This window comes from Leptodactylus fuscus, unplaced genomic scaffold, assembly GCF_031893055.1.
Source record: "Leptodactylus fuscus isolate aLepFus1 unplaced genomic scaffold, aLepFus1.hap2 HAP2_SCAFFOLD_247, whole genome shotgun sequence".
NCBI classification, from domain to species: Eukaryota; Metazoa; Chordata; class Amphibia; order Anura; family Leptodactylidae; genus Leptodactylus; species Leptodactylus fuscus.
In genome coordinates, this window is record NW_027440270.1 from 6111 (window position 1) to 23957 (window position 17847).

Here is a 17847-nt window from a genome sequence, read left to right on the forward strand (position 1 = left end):
CGGGCTCGTGGATCATATAGTGCACCCAGCCCTGGCTCTGCTGCACCCCCAGGTTCCTCCATTCTGTCTCCGACATCAAATGGGTTTTGGGCACCATCTTGGCGATGTCCTTGGGTAACATCACATGTCTGCGAGAGAAGAGGAGACGGGGGGTAAGGAGGGCTCAGACCCCGCCCCCATGTCATAACTGACACAGCGCCCCTCCCCCGTGTAATATCAGACACCCCGCCCCTCCCCCGTGTAATATCAGACACCCCGCCCCTCCCCCGTGTAATATCAGACACCCCGCCCCTCCCCCCCCGTGTAATATCAGACACCCCGCCCCTCCCCCCCCGTGTAATATCAGACACCCCGCCCCTCCCCCCCGTGTAATATCAGACACCCCGCCCCTCCCCCCCCGTGTAATATCAGACACCCCGCCCCTCCCCCCCGTGTAATATCAGACACCCCGCCCCTCCCCCCCCGTGTAATATCAGACACCCCGCCCCTCCCCCCCGTGTAATATCAGACACCCCGCCCCTCCCCCCCCGTGTAATATCAGACACCCCCGCCCCTCCCCCCCGTGTAATATCAGACACCCCGCCCCTCCCCCCCCCGTGTAATATCAGACACCCCGCCCCTCCCCCCCGTGTAATATCAGACACCCCGCCCCTCCCCCCGGTGTAATATCAGACACCCCGCCCCTCCCCCCCGTGTAATATCAGACACCCCGCCCCTCCCCCCGTGTAATATCAGACACCCCGCCCCTCCCCCCGTGTAATATCAGACACCCCGCCCCTCCCCCCCGTGTAATATCAGACACCCCGCCCCTCCCCCCCCGTGTAATATCAGACACCCCGCCCCTCCCCCCCGTGTAATATCAGACACCCCGCCCCTCCCCCCCGTGTAATATCAGACACCCCGCCCCTCCCCCCGGTGTAATATCAGACACCCCGCCCCTCCCCCCCGTGTAATATCAGACACCCCGCCCCTCCCCCCGTGTAATATCAGACACCCCGCCCCTCCCCCCGTGTAATATCAGACACCCCGCCCCTCCCCCCCGTGTAATATCAGACACCCCGCCCCTCCCCCCCGTGTAATATCAGACACCCCGCCCCTCCCCCGTGTAATATCAGACACCCCGCCCCTCCCCCGTGTAATATCAGACACCCCGCCCCTCCCCCGTGTAATATCAGACACCCCGCCCCTCCCCCGTGTAATATCAGACACCCCGCCCCTCCCCCGTGTAATATCAGACACCCCGCCCCTCCCCCGTGTAATATCAGACACCCCGCCCCTCCCCCGTGTAATATCAGACACAGCGCCCCTCCCCCCGTGTAATATCAGACACAGCGCCCCTCCCCCCGTGTAATATCAGACACCCCGCCCCTCCCCCCGTGTAATATCAGACACCCCGCCCCTCCCCCGTGTAATATCAGACACCCCGCCCCTCCCCCCGTGTAATATCAGACACCCCGCCCCTCCCCCGTGTAATATCAGACACCCCGCCCCTCCCCCGTGTAATATCAGACACCCCGCCCCTCCCCCGTGTAATATCAGACACCCCGCCCCTCCCCCCCCGTGTAATATCAGACACCCCGCCCCTCCCCCCCGTGTAATATCAGACACCCCGCCCCTCCCCCGTGTAATATCAGACACCCCGCCCCTCCCCCGTGTAATATCAGACACAGCGCCCCTCCCCCCGTGTAATATCAGACACCCCGCCCCTCCCCCGTGTAATATCAGACACCCCGCCCCTCCCCCGTGTAATATCAGACACAGCGCCCCTCCCCCCGTGTAATATCAGACACAGCGCCCCTCCCCCCGTGTAATATCAGACACCCCGCCCCTCCCCCGTGTAATATCAGACACCCCGCCCCTCCCCCTCACCTGTACTCGTAGCAGTCGTCGTCGTACTTGTCGCTGTAGTAGATGTGTTTGGCGGACATCTTGTCTTGTCTCGTCTCGCGGTGTTGTCTCTGCGCGCGCCTCACATTCAAACCTCCCCTCCTGCCCTCCTATTGGTCACCGCGCACAGCCAATCAGCTCCACACTGGGCGGGGCCTAGCACCAGAATGAGGCGTGGAATCAATCAGATCCAAAATGGCGCTCGTTGCGTGGCTCCTCCCCCGTGACGATCGCTGACGAGGCTGGCGGAGCCGGAAGTGGCCGAAAGTTTTGTGCAAAGGAAGAAAGGGACGGAAAGTTTTGTGAGCAGAGACTCCGGAGAGGTGACTGATCCTCCAACTCTCCTCCTGTCACTGACTGCCCCCCCGCCCGCTTCATGCTGCCCCGGTAAGTGGGTGCGAGGGGAGGGCAACGGGGCTCATTGATCTAGAGGGAGGGTCCCCCCAACACTCCTCCTGTCACTGACTGCCCCCCACAACACTCCTCCTGTCACTGACTGCTCCCCCCGACACTCCTCCTGTCACTGACTGCCCCCCCCGACACTCCTCCTGTCACTGACTGCCCCCCCCAACACTCCTCCTGTCACTGACTGCCCCCCCCCAACACTCCTCCTGTCACTGACTGCCCCCCCCCAACACTCCTCCTGTCACTGACTGCCCCCCCAACACTCCTCCTGTCACTGACTGCCCCCCCAACACTCCTCCTGTCACTGACTGCCCCCCCGACACTCCTCCTGTCACTGACTGCCCCCCCCGACACTCCTCCTGTCACTGACTGCCCCCCCGACACTCCTCCTGTCACTGACTGCCCCCCCGACACTCCTCCTGTCACTGACTGCCCCCCCCCAACACTCCTCCTGTTACTGACTGCCCCCCCAACACTCCTCCTGTCACTGACTGCCCCCCCGACACTCCTCCTGTCACTGACTGCCCCCCCCGACACTCCTCCTGTCACTGACTGCCCCCCCCCAACACTCCTCCTGTTACTGACTGCCCCCCCAACACTCCTCCTGTCACTGACTGCCCCCCCAACACTCCTCCTGTCACTGACTGCCCCCCCGACACTCCTCCTGTCACTGACTGCCCCCCCCCCGACACTCCTCCTGTCACTGACTGCCCCCCCCCCGACACTCCTCCTGTCACTGACTGCCCCCCCCCCGACACTCCTCCTGTCACTGACTGCCCCCCCGACACTCCTCCTGTCACTGACTGCCCCCCCCCCCCGACACTCCTCCTGTCACTGACTGCCCCCCCGACACTCCTCCTGTCACTGACTGCCCCCCCCCCGACACTCCTCCTGTCACTGACTGCCCCCCCCCGACACTCCTCCTGTCACTGACTGCCCCCCCGACACTCCTCCTGTCACTGACTGCCCCCCCGACACTCCTCCTGTCACTGACTGCCCCCCCGACACTCCTCCTGTCACTGACTGCCCCCCCGACACTCCTCCTGTCACTGACTGCCCCCCCGACACTCCTCCTGTCACTGACTGCCCCCCCGACACTCCTCCTGTCACTGACTGCCCCCCCGACACTCCTCCTGTCACTGACTGCCCCCCCCGACACTCCTCCTGTCACTGACTGCCCCCCCGACACTCCTCCTGTCACTGACTGCCCCCCCCGACACTCCTCCTGTCACTGACTGCCCCCCCGACACTCCTCCTGTCACTGACTGCCCCCCCCGACACTCCTCCTGTCACTGACTGCCCCCCCCGACACTCCTCCTGTCACTGACTGCCCCCCCGACACTCCTCCTGTCACTGACTGCCCCCCCCGACACTCCTCCTGTCACTGACTGCCCCCCCGACACTCCTCCTGTCACTGACTGCCCCCCCGACACTCCTCCTGTCACTGACTGCCCCCCCGACACTCCTCCTGTCACTGACTGCCCCCCCGACACTCCTCCTGTCACTGACTGCCCCCACGACACTCCTCCTGTCACTGACTGCCCCCCACAACACTCCTCCTGTCACTGACTGCCCCCCACAACACTCCTCCTGTCACTGACTGCCCCCCCCCCCGACACTCCTCCTGTCACTGACTGCCCCCCCCGACACTCCTCCTGTCACTGACTGCCCCCCCGACACTCCTCCTGTCACTGACTGCCCCCCCCGACACTCCTCCTGTCACTGACTGCCCCCCCGACACTCCTCCTGTCACTGACTGCCCCCCACGACACTCCTCCTGTCACTGACTGCCCCCCCCCCGACACTCCTCCTGTCACTGACTGTCCCCCCGACACTCCTCCTGTCACTGACTGCCCCCCCGACACTCCTCCTGTCACTGACTGTCCCCCCGACACTCCTCCTGTCACTGACTGCCCCCCACAACACTCCTCCTGTCACTGACTGCCCCCCCCCCCGACACTCCTCCTGTCACTGACTGCCCCCCACGACACTCCTCCTGTCACTGACTGCCCCCCCCCGACACTCCTCCTGTCACTGACTGCCCCCCCCCCCGACACTCCTCCTGTCACTGACTGCCCCCCCCCCGACACTCCTCCTGTCACTGACTGCCCCCCCCCCGACACTCCTCCTGTCACTGACTGCCCCCCCGACACTCCTCCTGTCACTGACTGCCCCCCCGACACTCCACCTGTCACTGACTGTCCCCCCGACACTCCTCCTGTCACTGACTGCCCCTCCGCCCGCTTCATGCTGCCCCGGTAAGTGGGTGCGAGGGGAGGGCAACGGGGCTCATTGATCTAGGGGGAGGGTCCCCCCAACACTCCTCCTGTCACTGACTGTCCTCCCAACACTCCTCCTGTCACTGACTGCCCCCCCAACACTCCTCCTGTCACTGACTGCCCCCCCCAACACTCCTCCTGTCACTGACTGTCCCCCCAACACTCCTCCTGTCACTGACTGCCCCCCCAACACTCCTCCTGTCACTGACTGCCCCCACAGCACTCCTCCTGTCACTGACTATCCCCCCAACACTCCTCCTGTCACTGACTGTCCCCCCAACACTCCTCCTGTCACTGACTGCCCCCCCAACACTCCTCCTGTCACTGACTGCCCCCCCAACACTCCTCCGTCACTGACTGCCCCCCCAACACTCCTCCGTCACTGACTGCCCCCACAACACTCCTCCTGTCACTGACTGTCCCCCCAACACTCCTCCTGTCACTGACTGCCCCCCCAACACTCCTCCTGTCACTGACTGCCCCCCCAACACTCCTCCTGTCACTGACTGCCCCCCCAACACTCCTCCTGTCACTGACTGCCCCCCCAACACTCCTCCTGTCACTGACTGCCCCCCCAACACTCCTCCTGTCACTGACTGCCCCCCCAACACTCCTCCTGTCACTGACTGCCCCCCCAACACTCCTCCTGTCACTGACTGCCCCCCACCGACACTCCTCCTGTCACTGACTGCCCCCCCCCGACACTCCTCCTGTCACTGACTGCCCCCCCGACACTCCTCCTGTCACTGACTGCCCCCCCGACACTCCTCCTGTCACTGACTGCCCCCCCCGACACTCCTCCTGTCACTGACTGCCCCCCCGACACTCCTCCTGTCACTGACTGCCCCCCCGACACTCCTCCTGTCACTGACTGCCCCCCCGACACTCCTCCTGTCACTGACTGCCCCCTCCGACACTCCTCCTGTCACTGACTGCCCCCCCGACACTCCTCCTGTCACTGACTGCCCCCCCGACACTCCTCCTGTCACTGACTGCCCCCCCGACACTCCTCCTGTCACTGACTGCCCCCCCGACACTCCTCCTGTCACTGACTGCCCCCCCGACACTCCTCCTGTCACTGACTGCCCCCCCGACACTCCTCCTGTCACTGACTGCCCCCCCGACACTCCTCCTGTCACTGACTGCCCCCCCGACACTCCTCCTGTCACTGACTGCCCCCCCGACACTCCTCCTGTCACTGACTGCCCCCCCGACACTCCTCCTGTCACTGACTGCCCCCCCGACACTCCTCCTGTCACTGACTGCCCCCCCGACACTCCTCCTGTCACTGACTGCCCCCCCGACACTCCTCCTGTCACTGACTGCCCCCCCGACACTCCTCCTGTCACTGACTGCCCCCCCCCCCCGACACTCCTCCTGTCACTGACTGCCCCCCCCCCCCGACACTCCTCCTGTCACTGACTGCCCCCCCCCCCCGACACTCCTCCTGTCACTGACTGCCCCCCCGACACTCCTCCTGTCACTGACTGCCCCCCCCCGACACTCCTCCTGTCACTGACTGCCCCCCCCGACACTCCTCCTGTCACTGACTGTCCCCCCGACACTCCTCCTGTCACTGACTGCCCCCCCCAACACTCCTCCTGTCACTGACTGCCCCCCCCCCAACACTCCTCCTGTCACTGACTGCCCCCCACAACACTCCTCCTGTCACTGACTGCCCCCCCCCCCCCCCAACACTCCTCCTGTCACTGACTGCCCTCAGCACAGTTTTGTCTTCTGGTTCTCTTCATTTATGACACCACACTGTGTCCCGGACTGACCAGCACTGGAGACCTAAAGAAGCCTATTGTAACAGTTGTCACTGGAGGTGTAATGGATACAGTTGTGGTGCCCAGGTGTAATTACAGGCGGCGGTAGATGTGTGATGTCGGCACTGGTTACAGGCGGTAGATGTGTGATGTCGGCACTGGTTACAGGCGGTAGATGTGTGATGTCGGCACTGGTTACAGGCGGCGGTAGATGTGTGATGTCGGCACTGGTTACAGGCGGCGGTAGATGTGTGATGTCGGCACTGGTTACAGGCGGCGGTAGATGTGTGATGTTGGCACTGGTTACAGGCGGCGGTAGGTGTGTGATGTTGGCACTGGTTACAGGAGGCGGTAGATGTGTGTTGGCACTGGTTACAGGCGGTAGATGTGTGATGTCGGCAGTGGTTACAGGCGGCGGTAGATGTGTGATGTCGGCAGTGGTTACAGGCGGCGGTAGATGTGTGATGTTGGCACTGGTTACAGGCGGCGGTAGATGTGTGATGTTGGCACTGGTTACAGGCGGCGGTAGATGTGTGTTGTCGGCACTGGTTACAGGCGGCGGTAGATGTGTGTTGTCGGCACTGGTTACAGGCGGCGGTAGATGTGTGTTGTCGGCACTGGTTACAGGCGGCGGTAGATGTGTGATGTCGGCACTGGTTACAGGCGGCTGTAGATGTGTGATGTCGGCACTGGTTACAGGCGGCGGTAGATGTGTGATGTCGGCACTGGTTACAGGCGGCTGTAGATGTGTGATGTTGGCACTGGTTACAGGCGGCTGTAGATGTGTGATGTCGGCACTGGTTACAGGCGACGGTAGATGTGTGATGTCGGCACTGGTAACAGGCGGCGGTAGATGTGTGATGTTGGCACTGGTTACAGGCGGCGGTAGGTGTGTGATGTCGGCACTGGTTACAAGAGGCGGTAGATGTGTGTTGGCACTGGTTACAGGCGGCGGTAGATGTGTGATGTCGGCACTGGTTACAGGCGGCGGTAGATGTGTGATGTCGGCACTGGTTACAGGCGGCGGTAGATGTGTGATGTCGGCACTGGTTACAGGTGGCGGTAGATGTGTGTTGTCGGCACTGGTTACAGGCGGCTGTAGATGTGTGTTGTTGGAACTGGTTACAGGCGGCGGTAGATGTGTGATGTCGGCAGTGGTTACAGGCGGCGGTAGATGTGTGATGTTGACACTGGTTACAGGCGGCTGTAGATGTGTGATGTTGGCACTGGTTACAGGCGGCGGTAGATGTGTGATGTTGGCACTGGTTACAGGCGGCGGTAGATGTGTGATGTCGGCACTGGTTACAGGCGGCGGTAGATGTGTGATGCTGGCACTGGTTACAGGCGGCGGTAGATGTGTGATGTCGGCACTGGTTACAGGCGGCGGTAGATGTGTGATGTCGACACTGGTTACAGGCGGCGGTAGATGTGTGATGTCGGCACTGGTTACAGGCGGCGGTAGATGTGTGATGTCGGCACTGGTTACAGGAGGCGGTAGATGTGTGATGTTGGCACTGGTTACAGGCGGCGGTAGATGTGTGATGTCGGCACTGGTTACAGGCGGCTATAGATGTGTGATGTCGGCACTGGTTACAGGCGGCGGTAGATGTGTGATGTTGGCATTGTTACAGGCGGCGGTAGATGTGTGATGTCCGTAGTGTTGTTACAGGGAGTGCTAAGACTTAGAGGACTGTAGTGTGGGATTGTGACTGTTTTTGAGGTGTCCTCCTACGTGTGACCCTACAGCCTGATCTGGCGCGGTGTACAGGGGGTTGTGTAGGTATGTGTGTACTGAGGGAGGCTCCAGCCTACACCCTGCCCAACATTCCCAATGTGTCCAGGCCCGTTCTCTGGGGGTGGGGGGGGGGGGGGTGTTATCAGGAAAGAAGCAGGAAGTGCGGGATGTGTGTGTGGAGGATTTCTGCCCCCTCCCCGCCATACTTTAACCCCTTCTTGTCGCTGCCATGCAGGTAGCGGAGGACCAGGCTGCAGGGATTCGCTGACATGGAGTATGTGGTAAGCGCAGGTCCCACGTCTGGTGCTGCTGTCGGTGGTGGGCTCTGTGCGGTGATTCTGGTGGAGGGCCCCTGGTGATGGAGGGTGGGGGTCACAGCAGGCAGTGCCTGGAATGGGGCTTGTAGTTCTCCCGCTGTGAGGCTGCAGCGCCCCCCAGTGGGTACCCCTTTCTGTAGGTATAAGAGCTGAGGGCTCAGGCTGTGCAGGCTCTCTATAGATAATGTGATGGCTTGCAGATGTGCAGGACCGCTGTCCAGGATGGACGGGGTTAAGAAGCCGGCCCAGTGGCCTCCCCTTCTGGTTTCCTGTGTGCTGGGGGGGGGGGCGGCAGGAAGCTGAGTCCCAGGAGAGCCGAGCCTAATAATACAGGGGGCGGTATGGAGCAATACTCTCATTATATACCTGCTCCAGTATATAGGGGGTCTCTATAGGGGCTGCAGGAGGCCGAGCCTAATAATACAGGGGGCGGTATGGAGCAATACTCTCATTATATACCTGCTCCAGTATATAGGGGGTCTCTATAGGGGCTGCAGGAGGCCGAGCCTAATAATACAGGGGGCGGTATGGAGCATCACTCTCATTATATACCTGCTCCAGTATATAGGGGGTCTCTATAGGGGCTGCAGGAGGCCGAGCCTAATAATACAGGGGGCGGTATGGAGCATCACTCTCACTATATACCTGCTCCAGTATATAGGGGGTCTCTATAGGGGCTGCAGGAGGCCGAGCCTAATAATACAGGGGGCGGTATGGAGCATCACTCTCACTATATACCTGCTCCAGTATATAGGGGGTCTCTATAGGGGCTGCAGGAGGCCGAGCCTAATAATACAGGGGGCAGTATGGAGCATCACTCTCATTATATACCTGCTCCAGTATATAGGGGGTCTCTATAAGGGCTGCAGGAGGCCGAGCCTAATAATACAGGGGGCGGTATGGAGCAATACTCTCATTATATACCTGCTCCAGTATATAGGGGGTCTCTATAGGGGCTGCAGGAGGCCGAGCCTAATAATACAGGGGGCAGTATGGAGCATCATTCTCACTATATACCTGCTCCAGTATATAGGGGGTCTCTATAGGGGCTGCAGGAGGCCGAGCCTAATAATACAGGGGGCAGTATGGAGCATCACTCTCATTATATACCTGCTCCAGTATATAGGGGGTCTCTATAGGGGCTGCAGGAGGCCGAGCCTAATAATACAGGGGGCGGTATGGAGCAATACTCTCATTATATACCTGCCCCAGTATATAGGGGGTCTCTATAGGGGCTGCAGGAGGCCGAGCCTAATAATACAGGGGGCAGTATGGAGCATCACTCTCATTATATACCTGCTCCAGTATATAGGGGGTCTCTATAGGGGCTGCAGAAGGCCTAATAATACAGGGGGCAGTATGGAGCATCACTCTCATTATATACCTGCTCCAGTATATAGGGGGTCTCTATAGGGGCTGCAGGAGGCCGAGCCTAATAATACAGGGGGCAGTATGGAGCATCACTCTCACTATATACCTGCTCCAGTATATAGGGGGTCTCTATAGGGGCTGCAGGAGGCCGAGCCTAGTAATACAGGGGGCAGTATGGAGCATCACTCTCATTATATACCTGCTCCAGTATATAGGGGGTCTCTATAGGGGCTGCAGGAGGCCGAGCCTAATAATACAGGGGGCGGTATGGAGCAATACTCTCATTATATACCTGCTCCAGTATATAGGGGGTCTCTATAGGGGCTGCAGGAGGCCGAGCCTAATAATACAGGGGGCGGTATGGAACATCACTCTCATTATATACCTGCTCCAGTATATAGGGGGTCTCTATAGGGGCTGCAGAAGGCCTAATAATACAGGGGGCAGTATGGAGCATCACTCTCATTATGTACCTGCTCCAGTATATAGGGGGTCTCTATAGGGGCTGCAGGAGGCCGAGCCTAATAATACAGGGGGCGGTATGGAGCATCACTCTCACTATATACCTGCTCCAGTATATAGGGGGTCTCTATAGGGGCTGTAGGAAGCCGAGCCTAATAATACAGGGGGCGGTATGGAGCATCACTCTCACTATATACCTGCTCCAGTATATAGGGGGTCTCTATAGGGGCTGCAGGAGGCCGAGCCTAGTAATACAGGGGGCAGTATGGAGCATCACTCTCATTATATACCTGCTCCAGTATATAGGGGGTCTCTATAGGGGCTGCAGGAGGCCGAGCCTAATAATACAGGGGGCAGTATGGAGCATCACTCTCATTATATACCTGCTCCAGTATATAGGGGGTCTCTATAGGGGCTGCAGGAGGCCGAGCCTAGTAATACAGGGGGCAGTATGGAGCATCACTCTCATTATATACCTGCTCCAGTATATAGGGGGTCTCTATAGGGGCTGCAGGAGGCCGAGCCTAATAATACAGGGGGCGGTATGGAGCAATACTCTCATTATATACCTGCTCCAGTATATAGGGGGTCTCTATAGGGGCTGCAGGAGGCCGAGCCTAATAATACAGGGGGCGGTATGGAACATCACTCTCATTATATACCTGCTCCAGTATATAGGGGGTCTCTATAGGGGCTGCAGAAGGCCTAATAATACAGGGGGCAGTATGGAGCATCACTCTCATTATGTACCTGCTCCAGTATATAGGGGGTCTCTATAGGGGCTGCAGGAGGCCGAGCCTAATAATACAGGGGGCGGTATGGAGCATCACTCTCACTATATACCTGCTCCAGTATATAGGGGGTCTCTATAGGGGCTGTAGGAAGCCGAGCCTAATAATACAGGGGGCGGTATGGAGCATCACTCTCACTATATACCTGCTCCAGTATATAGGGGGTCTCTATAGGGGCTGCAGGAGGCCGAGCCTAGTAATACAGGGGGCAGTATGGAGCATCACTCTCATTATATACCTGCTCCAGTATATAGGGGGTCTCTATAGGGGCTGCAGGAGGCCGAGCCTAATAATACAGGGGGCAGTATGGAGCATCACTCTCATTATATACCTGCTCCAGTATATAGGGGGTCTCTATAGGGGCTGCAGGAGGCCGAGCCTAGTAATACAGGGGGCAGTATGGAGCATCACTCTCATTATATACCTGCTCCAGTATATAGGGGGTCTCTATAGGGGCTGCAGGAGGCCGAGCCTAATAATACAGGGGGCGGTATGGAGCAATACTCTCATTATATACCTGCTCCAGTATATAGGGGGTCTCTATAGGGGCTGCAGGAGGCCGAGCCTAATAATACAGGGGGCGGTATGGAGCATCACTCTCATTATATACCTGCTCCAGTATATAGGGGGTCTCTATAGGGGCTGCAGGAGGCCGAGCCTAATAATACAGGGGGCGGTATGGAGCATCACTCTCACTATATACCTGCTCCAGTATATAGGGGGTCTCTATAGGGGCTGTAGGAAGACGAGCCTAATAATACAGGGGGCAGTATGGAGCATCACTCTCATTATATACCTGCTCCAGTATATAGGGGGTCTCTATAGGGGCTGCAGGAGGCCGAGCCTAATAATACAGGGGGCGGTATGGAGCATCACTCTCACTATATACCTGCTCCAGTATATAGGGGGTCTCTATAGGGGCTGCAGGAGGCCGAGCCTAATAATACAGGGGGCAGTATGGAGCATCACTCTCACTATATACCTGCTCCAGTATATAGGGGGTCTCTATAGGGGCTGTAGGAAGCCTAATAATACAGGGGGCAGTATGGAGCATCACTCTCACTATATACCTGCTCCAGTATATAGGGGGTCTCTATAGGGGCTGCAGGAGGCCGAGCCTAATAATACAGGGGGCAGTATGGAGCATCACTCTCACTATATACCTGCTCCAGTATATAGGGGGTCTCTATAGGGGCTGCAGGAGGCCGAGCCTAATAATACAGGGGGCAGTATGGAGCATCACTCTCATTATATACCTGCTCCAGTATATAGGGGCTGCATTATCCTGAGCGCGCTCCAGCCTTGTAGTTCAGCAGCTCCACCACTAGGGGGGGTGCAGACCTGGTACAGAGCGCACTCTAATCGGTTAACGGTCTCCATGGTGACGGTGTGCGCCCTAATGACACTGTGACGGTCCCGCATCTCCGCTGCAGCAGCCGCTCGCCTGGATGTGACCTTGTGCATTAGATGGCTAGCTCCGCAGGCGGGGTCAGATCTCATTATGAGCAGTGGCTGGCTGGCTGGGGGTGCAGGAAATGAGGCGGTGTGCTGCGAGCGTGCCCGTGCCTTCCTGTGAGTCAGCAGAGTGCCTGCCATTGGCCGCCCGCCTCTCCTCCAGGGACCCTGCCAGCTGATTCCTACACAGCGCCTGTCACCTCCACGCCTCACCTCTCCCGCTTTCCTTCCTGCCATGCCTGCCCGCTGGGATCTGCTTTACACTGCGGCCTCTCTCCTGTGAGGGGGTCGGGGACCGGAGCGGACTATGAGACCCGGACCCCTCGCCTCTGTAGAGTGCAAGCTGCCAACGGGCATCATGGATCTGCTGCCCAAGACCAAGTACAACCACCTGCGCAATGAGTCGGTCAGCTCTGTGGAGGACGCCCTGGGCACCGGGCCACCCACGCCGGCCCCGCTGGATGTGATGGTAGCCGGGTCCTTGCCAACTCCTCCTCTTCCTCCTCCCTGGCCCCCATGCTCAACCTGGCTGAACTTTCCTCGGAGTCGGAGGACAGCCCCACCACCCTCTGCTCCTTCTTCCCCAAAATGGCCAATCTGAAGCTCTCCAACCCCGCCAACCTGCTGAGCCTGCGCGGCTTCTCGTCTGGGTCGGGGAAGGAAGCGGGCAGCCCCGGGGAGCAGGGGGACGGCGGCGGTGGTGGCAGCGGCGGTGGTGGCAGCCCAGACTCAGGGAGGACTTTTACTGTTTTCTCCCAGGATATGAACAAGCTCAGCTGCGGGAGGAAAGCCCGAGTGGAAGGAGGACAACTGGCCGGGGACGAGTGGACGCGACATGGCAGCTTCGTCAACAAGCCACCCGGGGGTGGCTGCACCCGGACGACAAGGTCATGGGGCCCGGAGTCTCCTACCTCGTGAGGGTAAGCTGGGGTGTACGGCTGCACCCTAACCTCTGCACCCCTAACCCAACACTCACCCCTGTATACCTGTACTCACCATATACACTACACTCCTGTATACCTGTACTCACCATATACATTACACCCCTGTATACCTGTACTCACCATATACACTACACTCCTGTATACCTGTACTCACCATATACACTACACCCCTGTATACCTGTATTCACCATATACACTACACTCCTGTATACCTGTACTCACCATATACACTACACCCCTGTATACCTGTATTCACCATATACACTACACTCCTGTATACCTGTACTCACCATATACACTACACCCCTGTATACCTGTACTCACCATATACACTACACCCCTGTATACCTGTACTCACCATATACACTACACCCCTGTATACCTGTACTCACCATATACACTACACCCCTGTATACCTGTACTCACCATATACACTACACCCCTGTATACCTGTACTCACCATATACACTACACCCCTGTATACCTGTACTCACCGTATACACTACACCCCTGTATGCCTGTACTCACCATATACACTACACTCCTGTATGCCTGTACTCACCATATACACTACACTCCTGTATGCCTGTACTCACCATATACACTACACTCCTGTATACCTGTACTCACCATATACACTACACCCCTGTATACCTGTACTCACCATATACACTACACCCCTGTATACCTGTACTCACCATATACACTACACCCCTGTATACCTGTATTCACCATATACACTACACTCCTGTATACCTGTACTCACCATATACACTACACCCCTGTATACCTGTATTCACCATATACACTACACTCCTGTATACCTGTACTCACCATATACACTACACCCCTGTATACCTGTATTCACCATATACACTACACTCCTGTATACCTGTACTCACCATATACACTACACCCCTGTATACCTGTACTCACCATATACACTACACCCCTGTATACCTGTACTCACCATATACACTACACCCCTGTATACCTGTACTCACCATATACACTACACCCCTGTATACCTGTACTCACCATATACACTACACCCCTGTATACCTGTACTCACCATATACACTACACCCCTGTATACCTGTACTCACCGTATACACTACACCCCTGTATGCCTGTACTCACCATATACACTACACTCCTGTATGCCTGTACTCACCATATACACTACACTCCTGTATGCCTGTACTCACCATATACACTACACTCCTGTATACCTGTACTCACCATATACACTACACTCCTGTATACCTGTACTCACCATATACACTACACTCCTGTATACCTGTACTCACCATAGACACTACACTGTATCTACACCTCAGTATACCTGTACTGACTAGTTATACTGTACCCCAACCTCAGTCCCCTGTATAACTTTACTGACCCTGCACCCCTTGTCTTCCAGTACATGGGCTGTGTGGAGGTTCTGCAGTCTATGCGGGCTTTGGACTTCAATACTCGGACCCAAGTCACACGGTAAGAGACACTGGTCATGTGATTAGGGGTAGGTCAGCTGATGTGATCAGTACTGATTAATGTCTGCCTTTCTGTCTGCACAGAGAAGCCATCAGCCTAGTGTCCGATGCTGTGCCCGGAGCTAAGGGGGCGCTCCGAAGACGAAAGGTGAGGGCAAAGTGTACGGAGTATGTCACATTCACCATAGGGATGCAATGCTGCTTATATGATCTATTGTTCCCTGTTATCAGCCAATGTAGATTGGCAAGAGTCGGCCTCTCCTCTCCTGACATGGCTGATAACAGATAGTAATAGATTGTATTCTCCTGTCCTACAGTCGGCCTCTCCTCTCCTGACATGGCTGATAACAGATAGTAATAGATTGTATTCTCCTGTCCTACAGTCGGCCTCTCCTGACATGGCTGATAACAGATAGTAATAGATTGTATTCTCCTGTCCTACAGTCGGCCTCTCCTCTCCTGACATGGCTGATAACAGATAGTAATAGATTGTATTCCCCTGTCCTACAGTCGGCCTCTCCTGACACGGCTGATAACAGATAGTAATAGATTGTATTCCCCTGTCCTACAGTCGGCCTCTCCTCTCCTGACATGGCTGATAACAGATAGTAATAGATTGTATTCCCCTGTCCTACAGTCGGCCTATCCTCTCCTGACATGGCTGATAACAGATAGTAATAGATTGTATTCCCCTGTCCTACAGTCGGCCTATCCTGACATGGCTGATAACAGATAGTAATAGATTGTATTCCCCTGTCCTACAGTCGGCCTCTCCTCTCCTGACATGGCTGATAACAGATAGTAATAGATTGTATTCCCCTGTCCTACAGTCGGCCTATCCTGACATGGCTGATAACAGATAGTAATAGATTGTATTCCCCTGTCCTACAGTCGGCCTATCCTGACATGGCTGATAACAGATAGTAATAGATTGTATTCCCCTGTGCTACAGTCGGCCCCTCCTGACGTGGCTGATAACAGATAGTAATAGATTGTATTCCCCTGTCCTACAGTCGGCCTCTCCTCTCCTGACATGGCTGATAACAGATAGTAATAGATTGTATTCTCCTGTCCTACAGTCCGCCTCTCCTGACATGGCTGATAACAGATAGTAATAGATTGTATTCTCCTGTCCTACAGTCGGCCTCTCCTCTCCTGACATGGCTGATAACAGATAGTAATAGATTGTATTCCCCTGTCCTACAGTCGGCCTCTCCTCTCCTGACATGGCTGATAACAGATAGTAATAGATTGTATTCTCCTGTCCTACAGTCGGCCTCTCCTCTCCTGACATGGCTGATAACAGATAGTAATAGATTGTATTCCCCTGTCCTACAGTCGGCCTCTCCTCTCCTGACATGGCTGATAACAGATAGTAATAGATTGTATTCCCCTGTCCTACAGTCGGCCTCTCCCCTCCTGACATGGCTGATAACAGATAGTAATAGATTGTATTCCCCTGTCCTACAGTCGGCCTCTCCCCTCCTGACATGGCTGATAACAGATAGTAATAGATTGTATTCCTCCGTCCTACAGTCGGCCCCTCCTGACATGGCTGATAACAGATAGTAATAGATTGTATTCTCCTGTCCTACAGTCGGCCTCTCCCCTCCTGACATGGCTGATAACAGATAGTAATAGATTGTATTCTCCTGTCCTACAGTCGGCCTCTCCCCTCCTGACATGGCTGATAACAGATAGTAATAGATTGTATTCTCCTGTCCTACAGTCGGCCTCTCCTCTCCTTACATGGCTGATAACAGATAGTAATAGATTGTATTCCCCTGTCCTACAGTCGGCCTCTCCTTACATGGCTGATAACAGATAGTAATAGATTGTATTCCCCTGTCCTACAGTCGGCCTCTCCTCTCCTGACATGGCTGATAACAGATAGTAATAGATTGTATTCTCCTGTCCTACAGTCGGCCTCTCCCCTCCTGACATGGCTGATAACAGATAGTAATAGATTGTATTCCCCTGTCCTACAGTCGGCCTCTCCCCTCCTGACATGGCTGATAACAGATAGTAATAGATTGTATTCCCCTGTCCTACAGTCGGCCTCTCCTGACATGGCTGATAACAGATAGTAATAGATTGTATTCTCCTGTCCTACAGTCGGCCTCTCCTCTCCTGACATGGCTGATAACAGATAGTAATAGATTGTATTCCCCTATCCTACAGTCGGCCTCTCCTGACATGGCTGATAACAGATAGTAATAGATTGTATTCTCCTGTCCTACAGTCGGCCTCTCCTGACATGGCTGATAACAGATAGTAATAGATTGTATTCCCCTGTCCTACAGTCGGCCTCTCCTGACATGGCTGATAACAGATAGTAATAGATTGTATTCTCCTGTCCTACAGTCGGCCTCTCCTGACATGGCTGATAACAGATAGTAATAGATTGTATTCTACTGTCCTACAGTCGGCCTCTCCTCTCTTGACATGGCTGATAACAGATAGTAATAGATTGTATTCTCCTGTCCTACAGTCGGCCTCTCCTCTCCTGACATGGCTGATAACAGATAGTAATAGATTGTATTCCCCTGTCCTACAGTCAGCCCTCCTGACATGGCTGATAACAGATAGTAATAGATTGTATTCTCCTGTCCTACAGTCGGCCTCTCCTCTCTTGACATGGCTGATAACAGATAGCAATAGATTGTATTCCCCTGTCCTACAGTCGGCCTCTCCTCTCCTGACATGGCTGATAACAGATAGTAATAGATTGTATTCCCCTGTCCTACAGTCGGCCTCTCCTCTCCTGACATGGCTGATAACAGATAGTAATAGATTGTATTCTCCTGTCCTACAGTCGGCCTCTCCTCTCCTGACATGGCTGATAACAGATAGTAATAGATTGTATTCCCCTGTCCTACAGTCGGCCTCTCCTCTCCTGACATGGCTGATAACAGATAGTAATAGATTGTATTCCCCTG

General features: G+C 56.1%; 2 protein-coding genes across 2 annotated transcripts in view; one reads left to right on the plus strand and one right to left on the minus strand.

Moving 5' to 3' along the window:
- On the minus strand, window positions 1–12916 carry LOC142187827 (cyclin-dependent kinases regulatory subunit 1; the record flags this gene model as incomplete). Its single annotated transcript, XM_075261657.1, has 3 exons — window positions 12863–12916; window positions 1870–2129; window positions 1–128 (listed from the first exon to the last, which is right to left on the minus strand). Coding segments are annotated over exons 2-3 (187 nt in total), but the record flags the coding sequence as incomplete, so codon positions are not given.
- SHC1 (SHC adaptor protein 1) overlaps window positions 12456–17847 on the plus strand; it is a 21048-nt gene continuing 15656 nt past the window's right edge. Inside the window, 5 exon segments of the mRNA XM_075261658.1 lie at window positions 12456–12946; window positions 12949–13327; window positions 13330–13391; window positions 14839–14909; window positions 14993–15056. Of these exon segments, the coding sequence (XP_075117759.1) occupies window positions 12779–12946; window positions 12949–13327; window positions 13330–13391; window positions 14839–14909; window positions 14993–15056 (744 nt within the window). The 5' untranslated portion in view covers window positions 12456–12778.